Raw genomic sequence first — 21459 nt, 5'->3', positions numbered from 1 at the left:
GAACATGAATAATATTAGGGACAAAAAAACCCACAGTAAAACTCTCTAAACTATAATATTTAAACTGAATGATTAGTTCAGTTTGTTAATAAACACTGCATGGTCCCGCAGAACCAAATACAGCAAAGTTAATTGAATGGATCATTGCTGACTCCTTCCTACTACATTCTCCAAAGACGTGCAGGAATGCCATGAAATGCAGAGAAAGGGCCTGTTGGGGGATGAGAAATTTGGGAAAAACCCATTAATCACTCACAGTTTTCTGGATTCAAGCTAATGGAAACCACCTATATTCTCACACAGACCCTTGTTTCTTTTGCAGTAGTATCTGTGCAAATGGATGGGTGATTCCCCCTTCCAAGGAAAATACTTGCTATTGAATTCGCCACAAAGATCTGGGTAAGTCACTCTCCTGGAGGACTGCAAGCAAGTGAACCCAGAGTTGGCTCTAGCAGTGGTGAGGGAGAAGGCACAGGTTCACCCATTACATTCAATACAGAGGCTGCTTCATTTGACCTAGCTGAAGACATTATGAAGACGAAATCCAACTCTCTTCCAACACTACTACTCACAGGACCAGTTTTGAGTGGATCTCCCTGCAGATGGAGGTGATGAGTGCTTTCTCCACCACCTCCACCACAGGAACTGTTGATGCTACGCAAAGGAATGGCCCCTGTGGTAGCGGCTCAAGTCAGCTTGTTCCCAGGCCACTATAACAGGGCAATCTTTCTCCTTCTCATTCAAACCCTATGTGTGACACTCACACTATTCCTCAGGACCTCCTGACCTTCAGGAACAGAGTTTGTTGGGTAAAGGGAGCTGCAGTGGCAGGGGATATTGTAAAGGTCCATTCCACAACCTTCACTCAATTTACATTTCTTAGGTTTCCATCCAATACTGTTCTAAGAACCTTAAACACCCTTATTCAGTCTATTGTTTTATTAATGTGCTTTCTGATTTCCAGCAGTTCCTTACTTTCCAAGTTAGCCTTGCCTGAATTGTGTAGAAGAGAAAAAGAAAAAAAATAGGCACTGTCTTCAAAAAGAGGACTTATTTTTCATCTAAACAGAGATGTGCACGCATATGCCACTAGATCTAACTGCCTGAATAATTCTATCTGCCTAAGTAAGCAGGATTTATAGTCCAGTACTATATTACAGTGATAAACTTAAAATGTGTATCTCTTTGCAGATACAAATGCCTAAACAATATCCATGGTTACTTTTTTCACAATGGAATATATGGGAGAAAGAGAAAACATATTACATAACGAGGTCTAAATCATAAAGCAACATACCTCTTGAACAAGTCGGTTAATTTTCAACTGTTTTTCTCTTTCCAACTTCTCTTCTTTTTCCATGGCAAGTTTTTGCTCGAACTCCATCTCCATTTTACTTTTCTTCTGTTCACTGAGACTGTCACTTTTGGATTTCTTTCTTTCTTTCCCTTTCTGTTTTTCCACAATTATTATTATTGCATGCAAATAGAACATTTATTCTTTGCAAGGTTTAACATGACAAATACATGAGCATCTGTCTTAATAAAATTGATGTGTCTTAAAAAGTGTCTTCAAAAATGAATGCATATGTGTATCCAAGCACAGTGACTGCTGGAGCAGATGAAATTCATTTCAAGTAAAGCTACAGAAGCTACATTTAGTATAACATTGACAGGGGAAACTGAACTTCCCTACAATGCCTAATGATATTTTGTCAGTTTTCTACAGCCACAGTTCTCATGGAACTTTTGTCTTACCTTAAATCAATCCAAATTAAGACATGATTCTCATCTACTAGATCAAATGATGAATTGGAAAATTCATTCATTACCGTTATTCATTATTTCTTTGTATACTTTGTATACTGATTCTTTTTCAGAACAATAAAATATCAATACTATTTTCAGTATTCCATCATAGCATGTGGATGTACAACACAACCTACATGTGACCTTTTTTCTTCAAATGGTCTATATATAGTGATTCTTTTTACATGACAGTTGCTCACATATTCATTAGAAATATTTTTTCACCATGTAAGAAAAGAAACCAATGCTTCACACATCCAACACACCATGCATTCCCCCCAAAAAATACCGCAAACAATTGCAAATATAAATTGCAGATTTATATGGAATACCAAATTTTTGAAATAATGGGAATCCAAACAAATGTAAAATGCACATGTGCAATGAAAATTAATATTTTTTTTGAAGAAAGGAACAAAACTAAAACCATCTCAACCATCTCCCCAAATATCTGCTAGACTATCTCATCAGCCAGAATGAATAATTTACAGGCAACACAAACTATGGATCTTAATGGAAATTCAGGCACTTCAGAAAGGATTTTGACCATGCAACTTATATTTTTTTCTTTAAAATGGTATGATGTGTTTATATAGTAACAGCTGATGTTTAGGACACCAGTGTATTTAGGAACATAAAATCCTATGAAATCTAGTCCATCTACCCTCCTAATCTCTGGCATTTAAACTGCTCAATACAGTTCTAAAAAAAGCAGTAGTGATAAAGAACATTTAGATTCTTGGATTAAAGCATCCATAATTCCCACAGAAGTTAATGTAACACAGGAAATATTAATGTTATTTAAAATCTGTTACTTTGAACCACAGAGCAACATGTTTGCAATGTGCAATGCCAAGCTTTCTTGGATGCAGCAGAAAATCTGGACTCCTTTCAGCCTGGCTTCTGACCTGGTTTGGGGACTCCCAACTATCTCTGCTGCCTTGAGTAATGACCTTCAGACAGTGGGAATTTGATCCTGTTGATTCTCCTAGAACTGAGTAACTTTAAGCACCACTAACCATGGTACACTTCTGATTGGCACATTTGGGTATCTGGGGCACCATTGGTTTCAAAAGACTGATTGGTTTCAAAAGATGGTACTGGAGGGAAAAGGCTTAGACCTCTGGTATCTAAAATATGTGCCTGTATAATTTTATTTTTTCTGCCTCATTGTCCCATGAGTCTGTTGGGATTCTGTGGTTTGACATTGGATCTGTTGTGCTTGTTGATTCTATTTGCATTGAGAGCCTTGTGGCCAGTTGTTGCTTGATCTTGTGAGACTGGCTATTGTATGTCCTGAAGCATGGATTTCTACCCCACAGGAAGCAATGAAGGATGGCAGGGGGGGCACCTTGGTCCAGTAATTTGAAACTTGGGCTTTTTAACAGCACAAATTCCACTGCAATTTTGGTGTAATTTGCTTAAAGAAAAGTCAGTACAAGCTGCCATCCTCAAGATTCCCCTTAGGGAATAATGGACCCAAATAATTTTGGAATTCCAGTGAAAAGCCAAATCTAAATACAGGATGGGCATTGGAGACCTAAATAATCTGTCACACTGATAATTATTCCCTCCCAGAAATCAAAACAAAAACAATTTTTTCTGGTGCATTTCTCTAATAGTTGCCTTGAGCATATTTTATTGAGAGAGCAGGGTACAAATGTTTAAAACAAACACATGCACAAATTAAGTGGCTCCAAACCCCATGGCATCCAAGTCTGATCTACATATGCAGCAGAATAAGGTAGTAACAAAGTAGCAGAGTGCTGAAGTGGAAAAATGAAATGCACTACTTCAGGATGCAAGTGAGGGATTACATTAAAAAAAATTATTTCACATTAATAATTCCTTGTAAGTAGCACAGTATGCAAAAGCTAGGTAATAACCTGTCTCCCTCAACTCAGTCTACTGCACATACAGAACAGTCCTTGTTGTACTGTGTTAAACGGAATTGCTTACACATAATAAGAATATATCACCTTTATTTACTGCACATCTTAACAAGAACATGTTTGTGAAAATGCTCAATATGTCAAGAAAACTCGTTCTTATTGTCACAGTTATGAATACACATTCATTGCTGTTCTGTTTATTGGGAGAAACACAAATTGGTTTAGAAAGCAGTTTCCACAGCAAACTCTCTCTAACACTAAGACAACCACACCCAACATTTTTGTACCTTCCGAATTGTGGGAAATTTTCCTTCATAACGATAAAACCATCCAAAATCTATGAATATGCAAAACAGAAAAACATGGCTGAGAACAATGCATTATAGATATAGATATCAATGGTGTTCCATATGTGACTGGCATAGTGCTGCTAAAAAAGAAAAAAGTCCATCTTTGGATCAAGTACATCATAGCACCCTTACCTTAACTTTGAACTAGCTCTTTGGTAACAGACAAATACGGCTACTTATTGTTCTTTATATCTGTATAGTTGCTCTGTCTGCTTAAATAACTGCACAGCCATTCTGATGTAAATGCCTTGAAGTGGAGATCACACTGTAAGACTTTTGCTACACATGAAGCATCTCCCTATCGAACTACTAGTAAAGCTTCGCTATAGATACCCATGAAATGGCAGTAGTACTGAGCTGCCACTCTCAGGTGAAGTGGAAGGAGCTCTGTGTTTGCAGTATACCTGGAGCAAATACTTATCTTTAGAAGTAAAACAAGTTGATATTTATTCTATAACATGCAACCTTCTATAAACAAGAACTGTTTTAAATTTTCAAACAAAATACTCTTCAGTATTCAAAATACCTTCTATAATTCCACTCCTATTAATTGACTGATTATGCAGCTGGCAATTCACTATTTAGATTGTGGACTTCTCTAGAAAATAGTCTAAAATGGATGTAATCTACAAACTAATTCTACCTTCATGTGTCACGCACAGAAAATCCTATGATAAGACAATCCAACATTAAAAAAGATATAGAGCTGGAAGACGGAACTCTTAGGTTGAATGGCATTCAATCAGCTACTGGGAAAGAGCTGAGAACTTTGAGTAGTGCTGTTCTTAATGATGCAACTAGACAAAAGTCAAAAGGATATCCGTCACTGATATGAATGGATACAAAAGGAAAGGCCAAAGTTGTTTGAACATAGAACATGAGAAGTATGAATCAAGATAAACTCAAAATTGTAAAACAGGAACATTGTAATCCTGGGAATACATGGGAACTTTTAAACATTGTAATCCTGGGAACTAAGTGGACTAGATTAGGACATTTTCACTCAGAAAAATACCAAGTGTTTTGCTCAGGAAATGACAAACACAGAAGAAAGAGACTTTAACAGTGATAAAAGATGTAGCAAAGGCAGTCAGAACCTGCCTGAAAACTGGTTCCAACTCAGGAAGAAAAAAAGGGGGAGGAGTTGTAATAGTGTAATCAATTTTTAATAGTATAATCAATTTTTAGACTGTATATGTAAATTTTGGGGAAATACAAGCTTTTCAAAAAATGCAGGACGTGGCGTATGATATTAAGGTGATATTAAAACACAAGATATGTATTCTCAAATGCCATCTTTATCTTGTGTTTATCTTGTCTTCCAATAGCAGTTATGCAATATATAGTTAGTAATTATAGAGTTAGTAATGTATTTAGTTATGTAATATGTAGCTGCCCGAACTTCCACAGTTCCACAGGGCCTGCAAAAGGGAGCTCTTCCATCAGGCATTTGTGTGAAGCCAACAAACTCAAACATCTGCTGGTCCCGCCCCCACTCAGACGCCCTTCCATGTCTGACCAATCTGACCTGCCCAGAGATTGTCATTGTTGTTCTGTTAATAATACTGTTTGGGCTGTCGTGTTATGTTACGACTATGTTATACCACCTTGTGTTATGACTGTTATTGCATTGTTATAATATTTCATATTTCCCTTGGACTGCAAGGTGAACAAACCAGCCCTGACTGCTCTTTAGAAGGCCTGATCCTGAAGATGAAACTCAAATACTTTGGCCACCTCATGAGAAGGAAGGACTCCCTGGAGAAGAGTCTAACGCTGGGAGCGATTGAGGGCAAAAGAAGAAGGGGACAACAGAGAATGAGGCGGCTGGATGGAGTCACTGAAGCAGTTGGTGCAAACTTAAATGGACTCCAGGGAATGGTAGAGGACAGGAAGGCCTGGAGGATCATTGTCCATGGGGTTGCGATGGGTCGGACATGACTTCGCATCTAACAACAACAACAACCAAAAAGAAACTTTTGAAGAAGAAAGTTTTATAAAGTGAAATGAAAGCCACACTGAGAGCAATCAGGGAAAACAAATCACCAAGAGTAGATAGAATATCAACAGAACAGTTCCAAGCCACAGAAATGGAGTCCATCAAAATCTTAACAAGAATATACCATCAAATGGACAACAAAACAATGACTGATAGATGAGAAATGCTCAATTTACATTCCAATTCAGAAAAAAGAGATGTCAAAGACTTCAGCAAATATCAGACTATCACACTAATTTCTCAAAGTCTTACAACACTAAATCCTCAAAGTCTTACAACAAAGGCTGTTATCATACATAGAACTAGAAATATGAGATGTTTAACGAGGATTCAGAAAAGAATAACTAGAGATCATATTGTGAATTTACATTGGTCACTGAAGCATATGAGAGAATTTCAGCAGTTATACTAACAAAGGTTTTTTTTTATATGACCCTTACCCCTGTCTTTGCCCATATGAGAGAGGGACTTGGGCTATTCTAGTATTTATTATCTGGTTTTAATGTTTTAAAATGGTTTAATTAATTTAAATTTCTATGTTAAATTCATTCATCCCCTAGTATTTCCTATTACTGTGTACTGTGTGAAAGTTGAACAATGAAGAAAAAGTTAATTCCTTTGAAATGTGGTGTTGGAAGATAATTTTATGGGTACTGTGGACTGCCAAAAGACAAATAGTTCTGGTTCCAATCAAGCTTGAACTGAGAGTATTGTATTTTGTTTACATTGAGAAGACAAGACTAGTTGGAAAGGATAATAATGGCAGGAAAAGTTGAATGCATCAGGAAAAGTAGACCCAACATGAGAACGATTCAATCAGTCAAAGAAGCCATAGCTTTCAGTCTGTAAAACCTGATGAAGGCTGTTAACAATAGGACCTTTGGGGGACTGATTCATAGGCTCATCGTGTGTTGGAAGTGACTTGATGTCACTTAACACACACACACCCTAGTGTGCAGTCCTATTTTTACTAACCTTGGAGTAACCATCATCAAACTTACCTGGACTTACTTCATAGAATTCTGCTGTTAGTCACCTTGATGCCTAGTGAACTAAGGAGGAAAATGGCATATTTCCTTTGTCCCCGGAGCACCCAAGAGAACCATACCCAAACCTATTATTAAGAATTAAATTTATTTCGTTCTTTGTGTATGTCCTTGCCCTGAGAACTTTAAAGCAATCCACAAACTTTTTAGGCTAGTTAATTATCCAGAGTTAGTACAACTAACACTAATTCCCCTAATTTATTAGCTTAACAAGAGTACCATATCCCAACTATTTGCAGTTCATGTATATGTGTGACTGGTAAGAATGTTGACTTAATTCATTTGTAGCATGATGTCAACAGACTATTGTTGCTGTCCTGGTTTTCAGTATGAAAAATAGATCCATTAAAATATGTTGTTGAGCTAAGCTACTATGATTTCTTGAAGCCTTGATAATCTTGCTTTGTCCATAAATATGACACAACTACTAAGTATAAGTTATGACCCTAATAAAATAATTGTTAGTCCAATACTGACTGACTGTCAAGAGGAAGAGCTGTGCAAGAGGCATCAGAGTCAAGATAAGAATCCAAGGTATTACAGCAAACCTTTTGGCTTTCTTTCAGGTTCATTCCACTCATATCTGCTGCACGCTGGTCATATGCATCTAAATCTACTAGAGAAACAAAGGAGGAAAGAAAAAAGGGATGAAAAAAAGATAACACTCTGGTTCTTTTCTTCAGGCAATTAAATTCATTAATATAGAGAAAGTTGTTGGAGAAATTATGCAGTTTTGTAGGAAGCAAACTTAACAAGGATGAAAATTAATATTCCTCATGACAAATCAGTTCATTTAGTTCACTATTGTCTTCTTTGAATTGCAGAAAAGCTCTAGGATCTCAGGCTGCTTTCGCACACATTGGCTAATGTGCTTGTTGCAAATAACTTCAGCAAATAACTGTTAAAGTACAGGGGAAGTGTATTATCCCACATGTGTGAAAGTAACGTCAGACCAAAACAAAGTCCTTCCCCATAATAGCTGCTTCCAAATTTTTATTTGGAGATGCTTGTGACTTTCTAAACAGTTCACAAATTATAGTCAATATATAAATTAAATTAGATTATACTAATTAAATCATATTAATTAAATATAATTAGTATGCTGAAAAATCTGTTTATCAAAATAATGTTAATTCTATGAATCCTGTTGTTACCCACCCTGAACAAACCAGGAAGGGTGGGCTATAAAAATAAAGTTGTTGTTATTATTACTATTACTACTTTCTTTAATGAGAATTTGAATCACACATTGCCAAACTAAGGTAGCATTTATACCAGCCCTGTACAAACTGTGATCCACAGCCAATAGGTTTTCAACTCCAGCATGCTAGAGTCCCCACAGTAACAGGCAGACGAATAATCTAGAGGATTTCCATATAAATTGTGTTTATCTGGGTTGGTCAAAACGTATGCAGGCCTGCTTCCAAGTCCACAAATTAATCTACACTTCTGGACATTTCTTTAAAGATATCCCCGAATAAAATAAATATACATTTACTGGACATAGTTAATTCTTAGGAGTTTATTTCCTATTGATAGTGGATATATATTAAAAGTGCCTTTTCTTCTCTGATGAATTCAGAGGATGGAACATTCACAAGAAATTGTGAGAACAATCAATTTTACTGTGAGTGGAAGGAAACAGAGTGGAGGGGAAAATGAGCTGGGGATAGAGGAAGAGGGGGAAAGGAAATGTATTCTTATGTATCTGGTCAACTTGCAGCTCACAAGATAATGCAACCTGCTACAGAGGTCTAAGATGGTTTTGGTGGACCTCCACATGTTTCCTGATCAGGATTGCAAAAACAGGAGAGGTGAAATACTGAGTAGCCATAACATCGGATTGCTTTCCACTTAGCAGGCACTAAGTTGCTGGGTGAGGGGGGGCAGATTTCTGACGCACAATGAGCACGCAATCAAGAGTTTGTTTTTTTTTTGCATAAAACAGGTCAACGGCTTTATTAAAACACAAATCTCATGCTATGAGTATCGGCACACCCCTGGTGGGGGAGGAGGATCGACAACTGCCCCCTCCCTGCTGCAGTACACTGGCAGCCCGAAGGAGGGAGGGGGAGAGCACCTCTAGTGGGTCCGCCTGGGGGGACCAGGCAACTGTTCACCCAGCTCCCCTAACCATCAGGCCCGCAAGCCCGCTGGGAAGGCAAGCCTAGAGAAGCCCCATGGGCGTCAACCTTGATTGGAGCCTCCCTGCCATGTGTGGAGGCCAACTTCCCATCTGTGAAGCTGCCCCCCAGATTCACATGACAACCTCTTATTGAGGCTCCCCCCAAATAGGCCTCAACCCAGCTTGCAGTCGCACATTTTGACTTATGGATCCAACTCCAACTAATCACCAGCCGTGACAAATTGCATTCATAACGAAACTAACAGAGTAAACTCCTTTTAGCTATCCTGAGGTGGGAGGGCAGGAAACCATTGCAGGCAGCAGAGTAAGAGACCTCGTGCGTCACGCGGCCTCATTTTAAAGCTGCTACCGCCTGACCACGCCCCCCAAGGTGCACGCAGTTTTCCTGCGCATGCGGCCAAGGGCCTTCCTGGGCCCTGCGCACGTGCATGGCAGCGCACACATTGTGCTCTGGGCCCCCCAACCAACAATGGCCGCCGTGTGCCAATGGGGGCAGCGGCGGCTATTTGTGCTGGCTTGTTTTACCATATGCAAAGCATGTGAGTGTTCTCCTCCTTCATTCATTTATCAATATGTATGCTGACCTCTTCTAGACACTCAAGACAGGTAACAACCTATTTTGAAACTAGTAATGACAGTCAAAGAAATAAATACAAGACAAGGACCTGTAGCTAGTCGTCCCCCACATCACTGTAATCATTAAAAGCAACCACAGATCCTTCCCTATTCTTGCCATCGCTGTCTCACCATACTGACCCTTGGGGACACTACTTTGGTCTCCGGTATTAGAGACGTTTTGTAACATTGCAGAAAAAACAGCCTCTCTGCGGGTACCTTTTTCTAACAATTATTTTACTTAATTTATAAGCCACCTTTCTCACTGAGATGCACTGAACAGTTTTGCTAATCACATGAGCTTTACAAGAAATTCCAGGAGATTTTATCTTTAAACTTATTTAGTTAACTTCATATGAACAGCTCTATAACATGGTTCTACACCTCTGGAGTATGAAGGACTGGATGTGAAGGCTTCTGTAATGCCTAAATGGAGCTGGCATACCAGCCATCTAAAATATCATAAAGTGTGCTAGTATAACAACCTATAATTTAGTATCCATTTGCAAATATAATGAATTCTAACCTTTAGAAAAATGAGGGTATTTTTTGTAATCAGAGGTCTGCCAGTATGCCAAGCACAGAATTCTACTTTAATGGTGGTATAAATGTGAACTCTTCACCGGGAAATACAAATTGCTTTGAAATTATTTCTTGTACATTTTATCTCAGCCCACTGCTACCCACTCTCATTCTAATCTGTAGCATTTAATCAAGTTAGAATCATAGAATCATAGAATTGGAAGGGGAACTCCTGGGTCATCTATGCAGAATGCATATTGCTCATACTATTGCTCATCCACTGTAACCTGCCACTCCCTTGAACCTTCACAGAATCAGCCTCTCTGTCAGATGACTATCCAGCCTCTGTTTAAAATTTCCAAAGATGGAGAACCCACCACCTCCTGAGGAAGCCTGTCCCATTGAGAAACCGCTCTGACTGTCAGGAACTTCTTACGGATGTTTAGATGGAATTTCTTTTGAATTAATTTGATCCGATTGGATCTAGTCCGTCCCTCTGGGGCAAGAGAGAACAACTCTGCTCCATCCTCTATATGGCACCCTTTTAAATACTTGAAGGTGGCTATCAGATCCCCTCTCAGTGGTCCCCTCTCCAGGCTAAACAGACCTAGCTCCCCCAACCTTTCCTCATACATCTTGGCCTACAAACCCCTCACCAACTTTGCTGCCCTCCTCTGGACATGCTCCAGTTTGTCTAAATCCCTCTTCAACTGAACAGTATACTCCAAGTGAGGCCGAAACAGAGCAGAGTAAAGCAGTACCATCACCCCCCATGATCTGGACACGATACTCCATTTGATACAGTCCCAAATCCCATTTGCCTTTTTAGCAACTAAGTCACACTGCTGACTCATGTTCATTGTATGGTCTACTAAGACTCCTAGATCCTTTTCACATATACTACTGCTTTTCACATATACTACTCCCACATCCTATATGTTTTTTCTATATGGTCTATGGTTTTTCCTACCTAAATGCAGAACTCTACATTTGTCCCTATTGAATTTCATTTTATTCAGTTTAGACCAGTTCTCGAGTTCATAGAAACAGAAATGTAGTCATTTGACTACATCAGTGGTTTATTCTCACAACTCAAGGCACTGAATGGCTTCTAATCAGGCACAAATTCTGAGAGAGCTACCATTCATTAAATACATTTCTGCATGTTAGGTGAAAGTTATTACTTACGTCGATGTTTGGGAGGGGCAGGAGGGGGAGGATGCACTTCTGCAGCTACAGTTTTGGGAGGTTTTGGTGGCTCTTTCTGGGCCCAGTCTTCTTCCCACTGCTTTTTAAGTTTCTCTTCCTCAGCAGTTATTCTAGAAAGAAGCACAAGAACTTGGATTTGTTTGAATAGAATTAAGTTGAGTAGGCATTTATCTTTGCATCTATATTATTAATTAGAATATTTATTTGTATCTCAACTTTCTTCATGACTCAATGTAGCTGAAAATAATTTAAAACATGCAAAATAAAATGAAATCCAAAATAACTCCCTTACCTCTAAAAGGTACCTATGATTTATTTTCCATTAAAAAGCCCTAGCATATAGATTCATTTTACAGTACCCACTAAACTGTCTACAGAAATGGTGCCCTATCACCTCCTCGCAAAGTCCATTCCATGGAAGTGGGAGTTACAGCAGAAAAGTCATGGGGCTCTAGTTGATGCCAGGGAGGCCACCCTAAGTAAGGAACAACTACCAGGTGGCAAACTGAGGACCATAACAATTGCATGAAGAAATATGGATTCAGGTGAGTAGCCATATTGGTCTGAAGTAGCAGAATAAAATGTAAGTTCAAAAGCACCTTTAAGACCAACCACATTTTATTCAAGGTGTGAGCTTTCGTGTGCATGCACACTTTTTCAGACAATGGAACAAAAATACATAAGAGTACAGATATAAGGAGAGAATAAATTAGTAAATTTTAGTAAAGTGTCACAACAAATGCTGCATGATAATGAAGATTGGATAGTTCCTTGGTGGAATAACAAAATACGTTCTTTGGAGTCAGTTGTCATTCACAAAAACATGGGGGAAATAAAAATGTTAAAGATAGTTTAAAATATTAAGGGAGCATGCCCACAAGCTTCCATGTTTGGGTGGAGACGGATGGGATTAGCAACAAGACTCTTTTAATTATTTCTTTCCACAACTGGGAAAGCATCTGCCATTAGTCACTATCCTTAATATTTTTTATTTCCCCTATGTTTTTTCTAAATTCCAAATGTTAAGGGTCACAGTTCTGAATCTGAATTCTACTTTTGAATTTTGGTGTGGTACATATGCCTATATCTCAGGGTGCAATATTATGTACATTTATTTAAAACTACACTACAGAATTTAATCGTACTTGCTTCTAAATAAACATTTGTCGGCTCATGCTGTCAATGGTTTTGAAAGGACAGCACAGTTTAAATGGAAAGTTCCAAAATATCACATAGTACAGTTTCCCCTTTTCTCTACAACTTAAGTTTTCAGGCAGAATACAAGACACTTTCCCCGCCATCTTCTTTCCCTACAAGACTGCTAGAACAATCCTTTCCTGGCAGTACTCAAAATATGATAAACTGGTACTGAAACCTGTTTATAAAGGAAAATACATTTGGATTATCCTAATGGTTTTGTTTTTCCTCAAAGCCCCTTCTAAAATAGCAATTTCCCCCCATCTAAAACAGCAATTATAAAAATGCACATTTTACACAAAAAACAAGAACATGGGAAAAGGTGGCTTAACTGTTCAATTTCTTTACGGTATCTTTCTTCTTCCTCAGCAGCCTTCTGTGCAATCTCCAATTTTCGTCTGCAAAAAACAAAACAAAACACACAGCTAAGTGAAGCTTAACCTAACTATACCAATAATTTTACTATTAAACCCAAATCCAACAAAATCAATATGCAATCACCAGTCATATGAATCAGCCAAGCAGAATAATTCTAAACCTCAAACCTTTTCTGCCTGCCTAAAATGCATATAAAGAAGGGGGTACAAAACAAATTTCATCAGCTAAAGGGTCTTATGACACTCCCTGCAGAAGAGAGAAAATTTGGCAACTAGTAGTCAGCATAGATTTTAATAGTTTAATGCTTGTGATTGCTTAATTTAATTACATTTATGTTGTATTTTATTTTAACTACTATCAAGAAAGCCGATTGCAACCAGGAATGCAATGGGCGCTAGGATTCAGGGGACACCGGAAGGTGTAGATCTCTCTGTGTGTCTCTTTCTCTCCCTCTCGCTGAATGTCTCTCAATGTGTCTTGCAGCAGGAAGCATAGCAGGTAATCAGGGCTGGTTTGTAGGAGGGAAGCAGGGCTGGTGTGCAGTTTGGAGCAGCTCTCTCTGTCTCTCTCTCTGTCGCAGCAGGAGCCATAACAGGTAATTAGGGTTCGTTCTTAGGAGGGAAGCTGGGCTGGTCAGCAGCTTGGGGTAGCTCTCTCTGTGTCTCTCTCTGCCTCCCTCGAAGTAGGAGCAATAGGAAGAAATGAGGGCTTGTGTTTGGTTGGGCAGGGATCTGTGTGTCTCTCTCTGTCTCTAGCGTGTCTGAGAGGAACACGGCTAGTATCCAAGGAGGGAGGGCGGGAGCTGTAGGGGCAGGGCCAGTCAGGGTGTAGCGTTGGTGGCTGCACCCTGATTGGCCGTATTCCAACTCGGACACCCGGACACCTTCCACCCCCCAGGCTGTTTCACAAATATATAGAGGAACCATGGATAAGGATATATGTATTCTGCTTTGTTGTAAGCTGCCCTGAGTCGCTAGACAGTGGTTAGAAAATAAATACAACTTAACTCCTGTTAATTTAAAATTTTATATTAATATTTTACCTTTGTAATGAAAATTCTGTTGTATACCACCCCGTACAACAGGATCTGAAATTGCTAGAGAATCAAGAATAGCCCTTTGACTATTAGATAAATTGTACCATCTCTGCTTGAACATACTTTGTTTTTTATTTTGTTCTGTCTCAACAAGTCTCATGAAAACATCCACCCAAGTATATCAATAGGAGGGATAAATGTAGATTTGGCTTTAGATAAGGAGGCACATTTGACTGAAGCATATCGTCAGCTCAAGGATGAATACTTTCGTAAACCTTTGAATGATATAAGTAGGCTTTTAATTAATAAATATACTAGAGTCCCAATTCTAGAATACTGCAGACTGGCAGTACATCCTTTTCGAAAAACTACTGATAAAAATTCATATCTTCATTAGTAAATCATTACTAATGATTACTGATAAAAATTTATATCTTCATTAGTACAGACTGGCAGTACATCCTTTTCGAAAAACTACTGATAAAAATTCATATCTTCATTATCAAGCCTTATGTAACAATTTACCATATAGTTTGTTTTTCAGGTACAAATGTAATTCCAGCAAACTCACTAAGAATAAAACCACAGGAATACTTAAAATTGATTGTTTGTTAGGGGCTACCCTGATAAGGTTAAAGAGCCTCTTGTGGCGCAGAGTGGTAAGGCAGCCGTCTGAAAACTTTGCTCATGAGGCTGGGAGTTCAATCCCAGCAGCCGGCTCAAGGTTGACTCAGCCTTCCATCCTTCCGAGGTCGGTAAAATGAGTACCCAGCTTGCTGGGGGGTAAACGGTCATGACTGGGGAAGGCACTGGCAAACCACCCCGTATTAAGTCTGCCAAGAAAACGCTGGAGCGCGTCACCCCAAGGGTCAGACATGACTCGGTGCTTGCACAGGGGATACCTTTACCTTTACCTTTACCCTGATAAGGAGCCTCTTGTGGTGCAGAGTGGTAAGGCAGCAGACATGCAGTCTGAAAGCTCTGCCCATGAGGCTGGGAGTTCAATCCCAGCAGCCGGTTCAAGGTTGACTCAGCCTTCCATCCTTCTGAGGTCGGTAAAATGAGTACCCAGCTTGCTGGGAGGTAAAACGGTAATGACTGGGGAAGGCACTGGCAAACCACCCTGTATTGAGTCTGCCATGAAAATGCTAGAGGGCATCACCCCAAGGGTCAGACATGACCCGGTGCTTGCACAGGGGATACCTTTACCTTTACCTTACCCTGATAAGATCATCATTAGTAAAGCAGAATTCAGGGCTTCTCATCACCCAAGGGATGTACTCCTCCAAACCCAAAGAACAAATATAACAACTGACAATAGAATATTTTGCTCCCTAGAATTTTCCTCCATGTCCACCAGAATTAGGTCTTTAATTTATAAACACTGGAACATTGTTGAAAACCTTCCAGGCTGCCATTTACTCCACCCGGACTCCTATTGGATTTTGATGCACATGCTCTGTTAGAAGTGGTAGGTCAGGGCAGACATGAGCAATATGGGAGTTCAAACTAGTGGTCATTTTGTGAATTTTCCTTGTGAAAATTGTAGTGTTTGTTCATAACTACTAAGATTGTTGAAAATATTGATGTGAACTTTAAACCGCACAAATTTCTTCTGTAACTCTAATACCAGACATGTGATTTATGCCTAAATTTGTGACTGTAAAAAATGGTACATTAGTTAGACAACTCTTTGGTGCTGGCTCCCACTTGATGGAATGAGCTCCTGGGAGAGCTGAGGGCCCTGTCAGAACTTTCTCAGTTCTGCAGGCCTGCAAAACAGAGCTCTTCTGTCAGGTGTTTGGCTGAAGCCAGGGCATAGAAGATCTGCCCCCCCCTCACAAGATCAGGCTCCCCCTGAGATGGTTCCCTGTGAGACACTGGTATTAGTAGGTCTGCTGAGCCAGGGAGTAGGGAGGGAGTTTATCGTCATCATGGGTTGGTTTTAACTGGGGTTTTAATTACTGTAATTGGGGTTAAATTATTGTTTTATAGGGTTTTATTGTGGGGAGATTTTTGTAAACCCCCAGGAGGCACTTGGGAGTGGCGGTATAGAAACTGAAATATAAATAAAAAACAAAAAAAATCTGCCTCATTGAACGTCGCTCCTGAATCAGAAGTAGAACTGGAGACAATCCTCTGATTCAACATTTTTATAGAGAAACAACATTCAGAGAACAGCTTTAAGATTGTTGTCTTAAAGGTACTGAAGAAACATGACCATAGAGACTTTAAACGTTTGCTCTTCCAAGAAGAAAGCTATTTCATTTTTAGTCTTTGTGCTCTATATCTGCATGGTGCTAACCACTCATGGGAATTGAATTCCTTTATTTAATTCTTGGCTTTGAGTTGTACCAATTGTACCAACTGAGTTTAGAATGATTTGATTTATAACTTTAAATGTGGTGTCATGGTCATTATATGCTAAGCTCAATGGTTATTTAGTTTTGTCTCCCTGATGAAGTAGTAACGATCAGAAGCACTGCAGGCTGCAGTACCTCAATCTGATCGCTCAGTAAGTATTGGCAATAGCTTTTGCTGCTGATGAAATAAAATTGAAACAAGGATATACTGGAACCTTGTTCAGCTCAGCTTTCAGCATCAACTGTCATCACTGTTTAAAGGAAACACAATAAAGAGATTTTATTTTCACCCTTTCTTCATTGCACTCCAGTTATAGTGGGCCACATGATGTATTGTTTCTTTTTCTTTGTTTATTGTGGCGGCAGCCCCCAGGCAAAGAAGTTTGCCTTGCTCCCTGTCTGCACTCAGGAGGGGAATGTTTGTTGTTTTCACATAATCCTCACATGAGAATTTGATTGTTGCTGCTCCTCATTATTATGGCATTTTATTCATAGTGTATATACTAATAAAATGTGTTAATATAAAAGAGAATTGAAGTTTTTTTGTCACTAACGATCTCTTAAGAGATCAGTCTTGTTGACTATAGACTGACAAAAAGGTACCAAATGTTTTGAATACACGCAAACTGATCAGTTGAGGAAAATACCTATCAAGGAAACAATGTGTATCAAAGTAGAAAAGGTACCCAGATGTCTCCTGCTTGATCTTCTTCTCTTCCCTGAATTATTATTTACTGTTTATACCACACTATTCCCTAAGAAGGTAATACCGAAACACCATAAAAGTAAATGTCAACAGAAAACAGCTAACAGTAACCAAGAAGCTTGAAGCGATTATAACACTAGTCAGTGGTGGTCAACCCAAACAGTTAATTTTATCACACAAGCTCTTACAATCTCTCTTTTTCTTGCTGTTCTTTCACAATTTTATTGGTTTCTAGTGCAAGCCGCTTCTGACGCATCAGCTCTTGGCGTTCCATCTCATGATGGTACTCTTCCCGTTGCTTCTCCTCTTCAGTCATAAACAACTCTCTTCCCTAAATATTATTAAAATACCATATTAATTACATTTGTCTAGTAAATAATTCTATGACTCCAGATAGTGCCAGAATTTCATGGCATTCCTTTTCTCACTGAATGTGTATATAAACAATATACTTTTTCTAAACATTAATAATGATCACTCTCATCCTGAGGTCTATCACTATAAGTATTTCATAGTTTGTTTCTTGTTTTGTAAGAAATCTGGTGGATTTTAAAATATAAATATAAAATTAACCATTTCATAGATATAATATACTGATAAATTATATATAAGTGTTGTATACACAATAATGATTTAAACAGCTTTATTTTTAGAGTTTTAAAATAAAAATGGCAAGTATTGAAAAATTTTCAAGCTTCAAATTTTGGCATAATTCTTGGATTTTTGTTTTTTTACAGAGCAGGAGTATTAGAAACCGGAGGACCTTAGATTATTAGTATGAAGACCAAATGGTAGACTCCATATGTCTGTTATGATTTGAATGCACAAAATGTTTAAAACTGGAGAGATTTTCAAAGGTACATAAAATATGAGTTTTAATGCTGCTGCTGTCTGCAAGCTGTATGCAAAACTTCACTTACAGTGAAAAACCTCACCTCTATTTCCCTGTTACTGCTTGTTTTCACACTGAGTAGCATAAACACAGTACTCAGAGGTGTGATCCCTAGCCTGGTGATGCAAGCATTCTGAGTTAGTCAGCAATGATCCAAAAACTGAGAATATATTTCCTGGTTCGAAAAATGCTGAGGTAGCAACACTCTAGCTCTTTTTATTTTTTTGTCACTGATTCCAGAGAGGTAGTGAGGTAGATGGTATATGTGTAGACAACTGGGGATCCATCAGAGGGAGGTATAGTGAGTAGAAAAGAGGTGGCCAAAGTATTTGAGTTTCATCTTCAGGATCTGGCCTTCTAAGGAGCAGTCCGGGCTGATCTCCTCTCGGACTGACTGGTTTGTTCCCCTTGCAGTCCAGGAACTCGCAAGAGTCTTCTCCAGCACCAGAGTTCAAAGGCCTCAATTCTTTGACGCTTGGCCTTCCTTATGGTCCAACTTTCACAGCCATACATTCCAACTGGGAAGACCATAGCCTTGACTAGACACACTTTTGTTGGCAGGGTGATGTCTCTGCTTTTTAGGATTCTGTCTAGATTTGCCATAGCTTTCCTCCCCAGAAGCAAGCGTCTTTTCATTTCTTTGCTGCAGTCCCCATCTGCAGTGATCTTGGAGTCCAGGAAAATAAAATCTGTCACTACCTCCATTTCTTTCCCATCTATTTGCCAGGAATTGAGAGAGCCGGGTGCCATGATCTTCGTTTTCTTGATGTTGAGTTTCAAGCCAACTTTTACACTCTCCTCCTTCACCCGCATCAAGAGGCTCTTTAGTTCCTCTTCGTTTTCTGCCATTAGAGTGGTATCATCTGCATATCTGAGGTTGTTGATATTTCTCCCTGCAATCTTCATCCCAATTTGTGACTCCTCTAACCCAGCCTTTTTCATGATGTGCTCCACATACAAGTTAAATAGGCAAGGCGACAGTATACCACATTGCCGAACTCCTTTCTCAATTTTGAACCAATCAGTGATTCCATGCCCTGCTCTCACTGTTGCTTCTTGACCTGCATATAAAATGCTCTGGTATTCCCATCTCTTTAAGAACTTGCCACAGTTTGCTGTGCTCCATGCAATCAAAGGCTTTAGCATAATCAATAAAGCAGAAGGAGATGTTTTTCTGGAACTCCCTAGCTTTCTCCATGATCCAGGATATGTTGGCAATTTGATCTCTGGTTCCTCTACCTCTTTGAAATCCTCCCTGTACTTCTGGAATTTAGGCCCCTAAACCCAAGTAAATTAAGTTTGAAGAAGACTGAGGTCATAAATGTTTCCCATTCGTATCTGCTGTTTTCAGTGACTCCAGCGGATCTGCTAGGAAATGTATAATCAGGGTCAACATGCATTTCATCCCTTTAGTGCTTCCTAGATGTTCACAGAACTCTTGTTTATTGCTATGACATTAATACTTACAGCGCCTGTCACAACAGTGATAGTCAGAGTTGGGCTGCTTTTCAATACCTTCACAGCCTGGTAAAAGGAGAGGGAAAAAGGAGGCTTTATGTCATGATCGCCCTCTTGATCTTCTTGGGAGTATTAATTTAGAGGTTCAACAGGCCTGCAGGTCAACCCTCCCTAATCCCACATTCAAGCCTCCCTATAATGACTGGGGAAGGCACTGGCAAACCACCCCGTATTGAGTCTGCCAAGAAAACGCTAGAGGGCGTCACCCCAAGGGTCAGACATGACTCGGTGCTTGCACAGGGGATACCTTTACCTTTACCTTTTTAATCCCACATTCCTTTCATTTTCTGTACCTTCCCTCCCCTCCTCCATGCCACAGTTTATGACCTGTAGAGACTATCTCCTCTGCTGCAAAGACCTCTCCCTTATCTATCCTCCCTGGTTCACATAGTAAGGGTTAGAAATTTACTGCCTGCAATGGCAGAGAAAGCAGATTGGATGTCTCCTGAATTTGCACCTTTTAGATCAAAAGCCTCCTCTATGGGAACTATTTCTCCCGCTCAAACTATCCCCCCCCCCATATATAGACCCAAGGCAGCAATCTGTGCTTGTCTCTGTCAATGTTCCTATTCCTGCCATGCTTTGTCCTGCTTTGCCTTATGGAACTCTTCAATAAAGACTGACTTCTTTGCACCACATGTGTATGGAGCAGTTCTCTATGAGGGGGGTCTCTTCTGGTCAGCTAGACCACCCTACAGTTCTTGACAACCGAATGGTATAGGCTGTAATGCTGCAACACTACATCACTACGCCTAGTATTTAAACAGTGCAGCTTTAGATGTAGCTTTAAGACCAAACTTAGAGAAACAAGAGCTTCCGGGACCTGCACATGCCCAGTCTGGATTAAGAGACTTGCAGCAATGTCTAACCAACTATAAATACTTTTAAAATGGTGTCTGAAGCCACTGGCTCTGTCACTTGTAATGTGGCTCAAAGTATTATCACTATGGGTTATGTTAGCAGTCAGACCTCCTTCTCCCACAAAGGGGCAGTTTAGAGTCAGAAACACCCTTTTCAATATCACCCCAGTATTGTACATACAGGACATTGCCTGAACAAAAAGTGAACAACATTCATGCCAATCATGCAGTAGCCTGGGAAAATAGTGAGTCAGAGTGGCTGGCTGGCTACATTCCTCTCCTTTCCTTAGGAGATGCACAATGGGTCTCCCAAAGCCTATTGACTCACCTAGGACTAATCCTATCAACACCTATGTACATTTTACCAACATCTACTTACCTTGATTAGGCGACAGTTAAGCAAGATTTAAGCCTGTTCACCTAACCCATTTGTTCTCCCGTCCAGTACTTGCATCGTCATCAAGCCTTTCTCACACCCTTTGTCCACCTTAGGAAAGCCCATTAAGTTATTGTTTTTCTGACAAATGCATCTACCTGCTCCAGGATACATTTTGCCCTAGATCTAGAGCACCTTGCTTCCCAGCACAAGTAATATGTGGGTTTTTTTCCTCTCCTGCAAAGAACAAAATACTCTTCAACTTGCTGTTTGTGTGGACATCTTCAAGATTGATAACTATTGCCCTTTTCTCCAAAAAGCTGCTCTTTCTTCCCTGATCTCCTCTTAGTTAACACTTGTATTTGTGTGTGTGTCCTTTCTGGCTGAACATATGCCTGCTTTATTTCCCTCTTAAAGGGAAAAATTGCCATATACATAGGCAGAGATCTCAGTTATCCCCTTTCACTCTTTCTCCTTAAAGCTAATTCCCCCCAATTAATTAGGAGACTGTCTAGTTGCACAACAGTTAAGGTGCTTGAAAGAGTGTA

General features: G+C 39.5%; 1 protein-coding gene across 8 annotated transcripts in view; it reads right to left on the bottom strand.

Moving 5' to 3' along the window:
• Nucleotides 1-21459, bottom strand: part of USH1C (USH1 protein network component harmonin) — a 97421-nt gene that overhangs the window by 38577 nt on the left and 37385 nt on the right. For 2 of the 8 annotated variants that reach the window (XM_077321608.1, XM_077321610.1), the window contains exon 1: nt 1298-3746. In XM_077321608.1, coding sequence (XP_077177723.1) covers nt 1298-1492 — 195 coding nt within the window. In that variant the 5' untranslated portion in view covers nt 1493-3746. Of the gene's footprint in view, nt 1-1297; nt 4846-7641; nt 7710-11564; nt 11696-13114; nt 13181-17453; nt 17597-19624; nt 19682-21459 lie in introns of those variants that run through there. The other 6 variants (XM_077321612.1, XM_077321607.1, XM_077321606.1 and 3 more) reach the window with 6 other exon arrangements.

The sequence above is a fragment of the Paroedura picta genome, chromosome 2, assembly GCF_049243985.1.
Source record: "Paroedura picta isolate Pp20150507F chromosome 2, Ppicta_v3.0, whole genome shotgun sequence".
NCBI lineage: Eukaryota > Metazoa > Chordata > Lepidosauria > Squamata > Gekkonidae > Paroedura > Paroedura picta.
The sequence above is the reverse complement of the archived record's forward strand: the minus strand, read 5'-3'. Positions and strand labels throughout refer to the sequence as shown.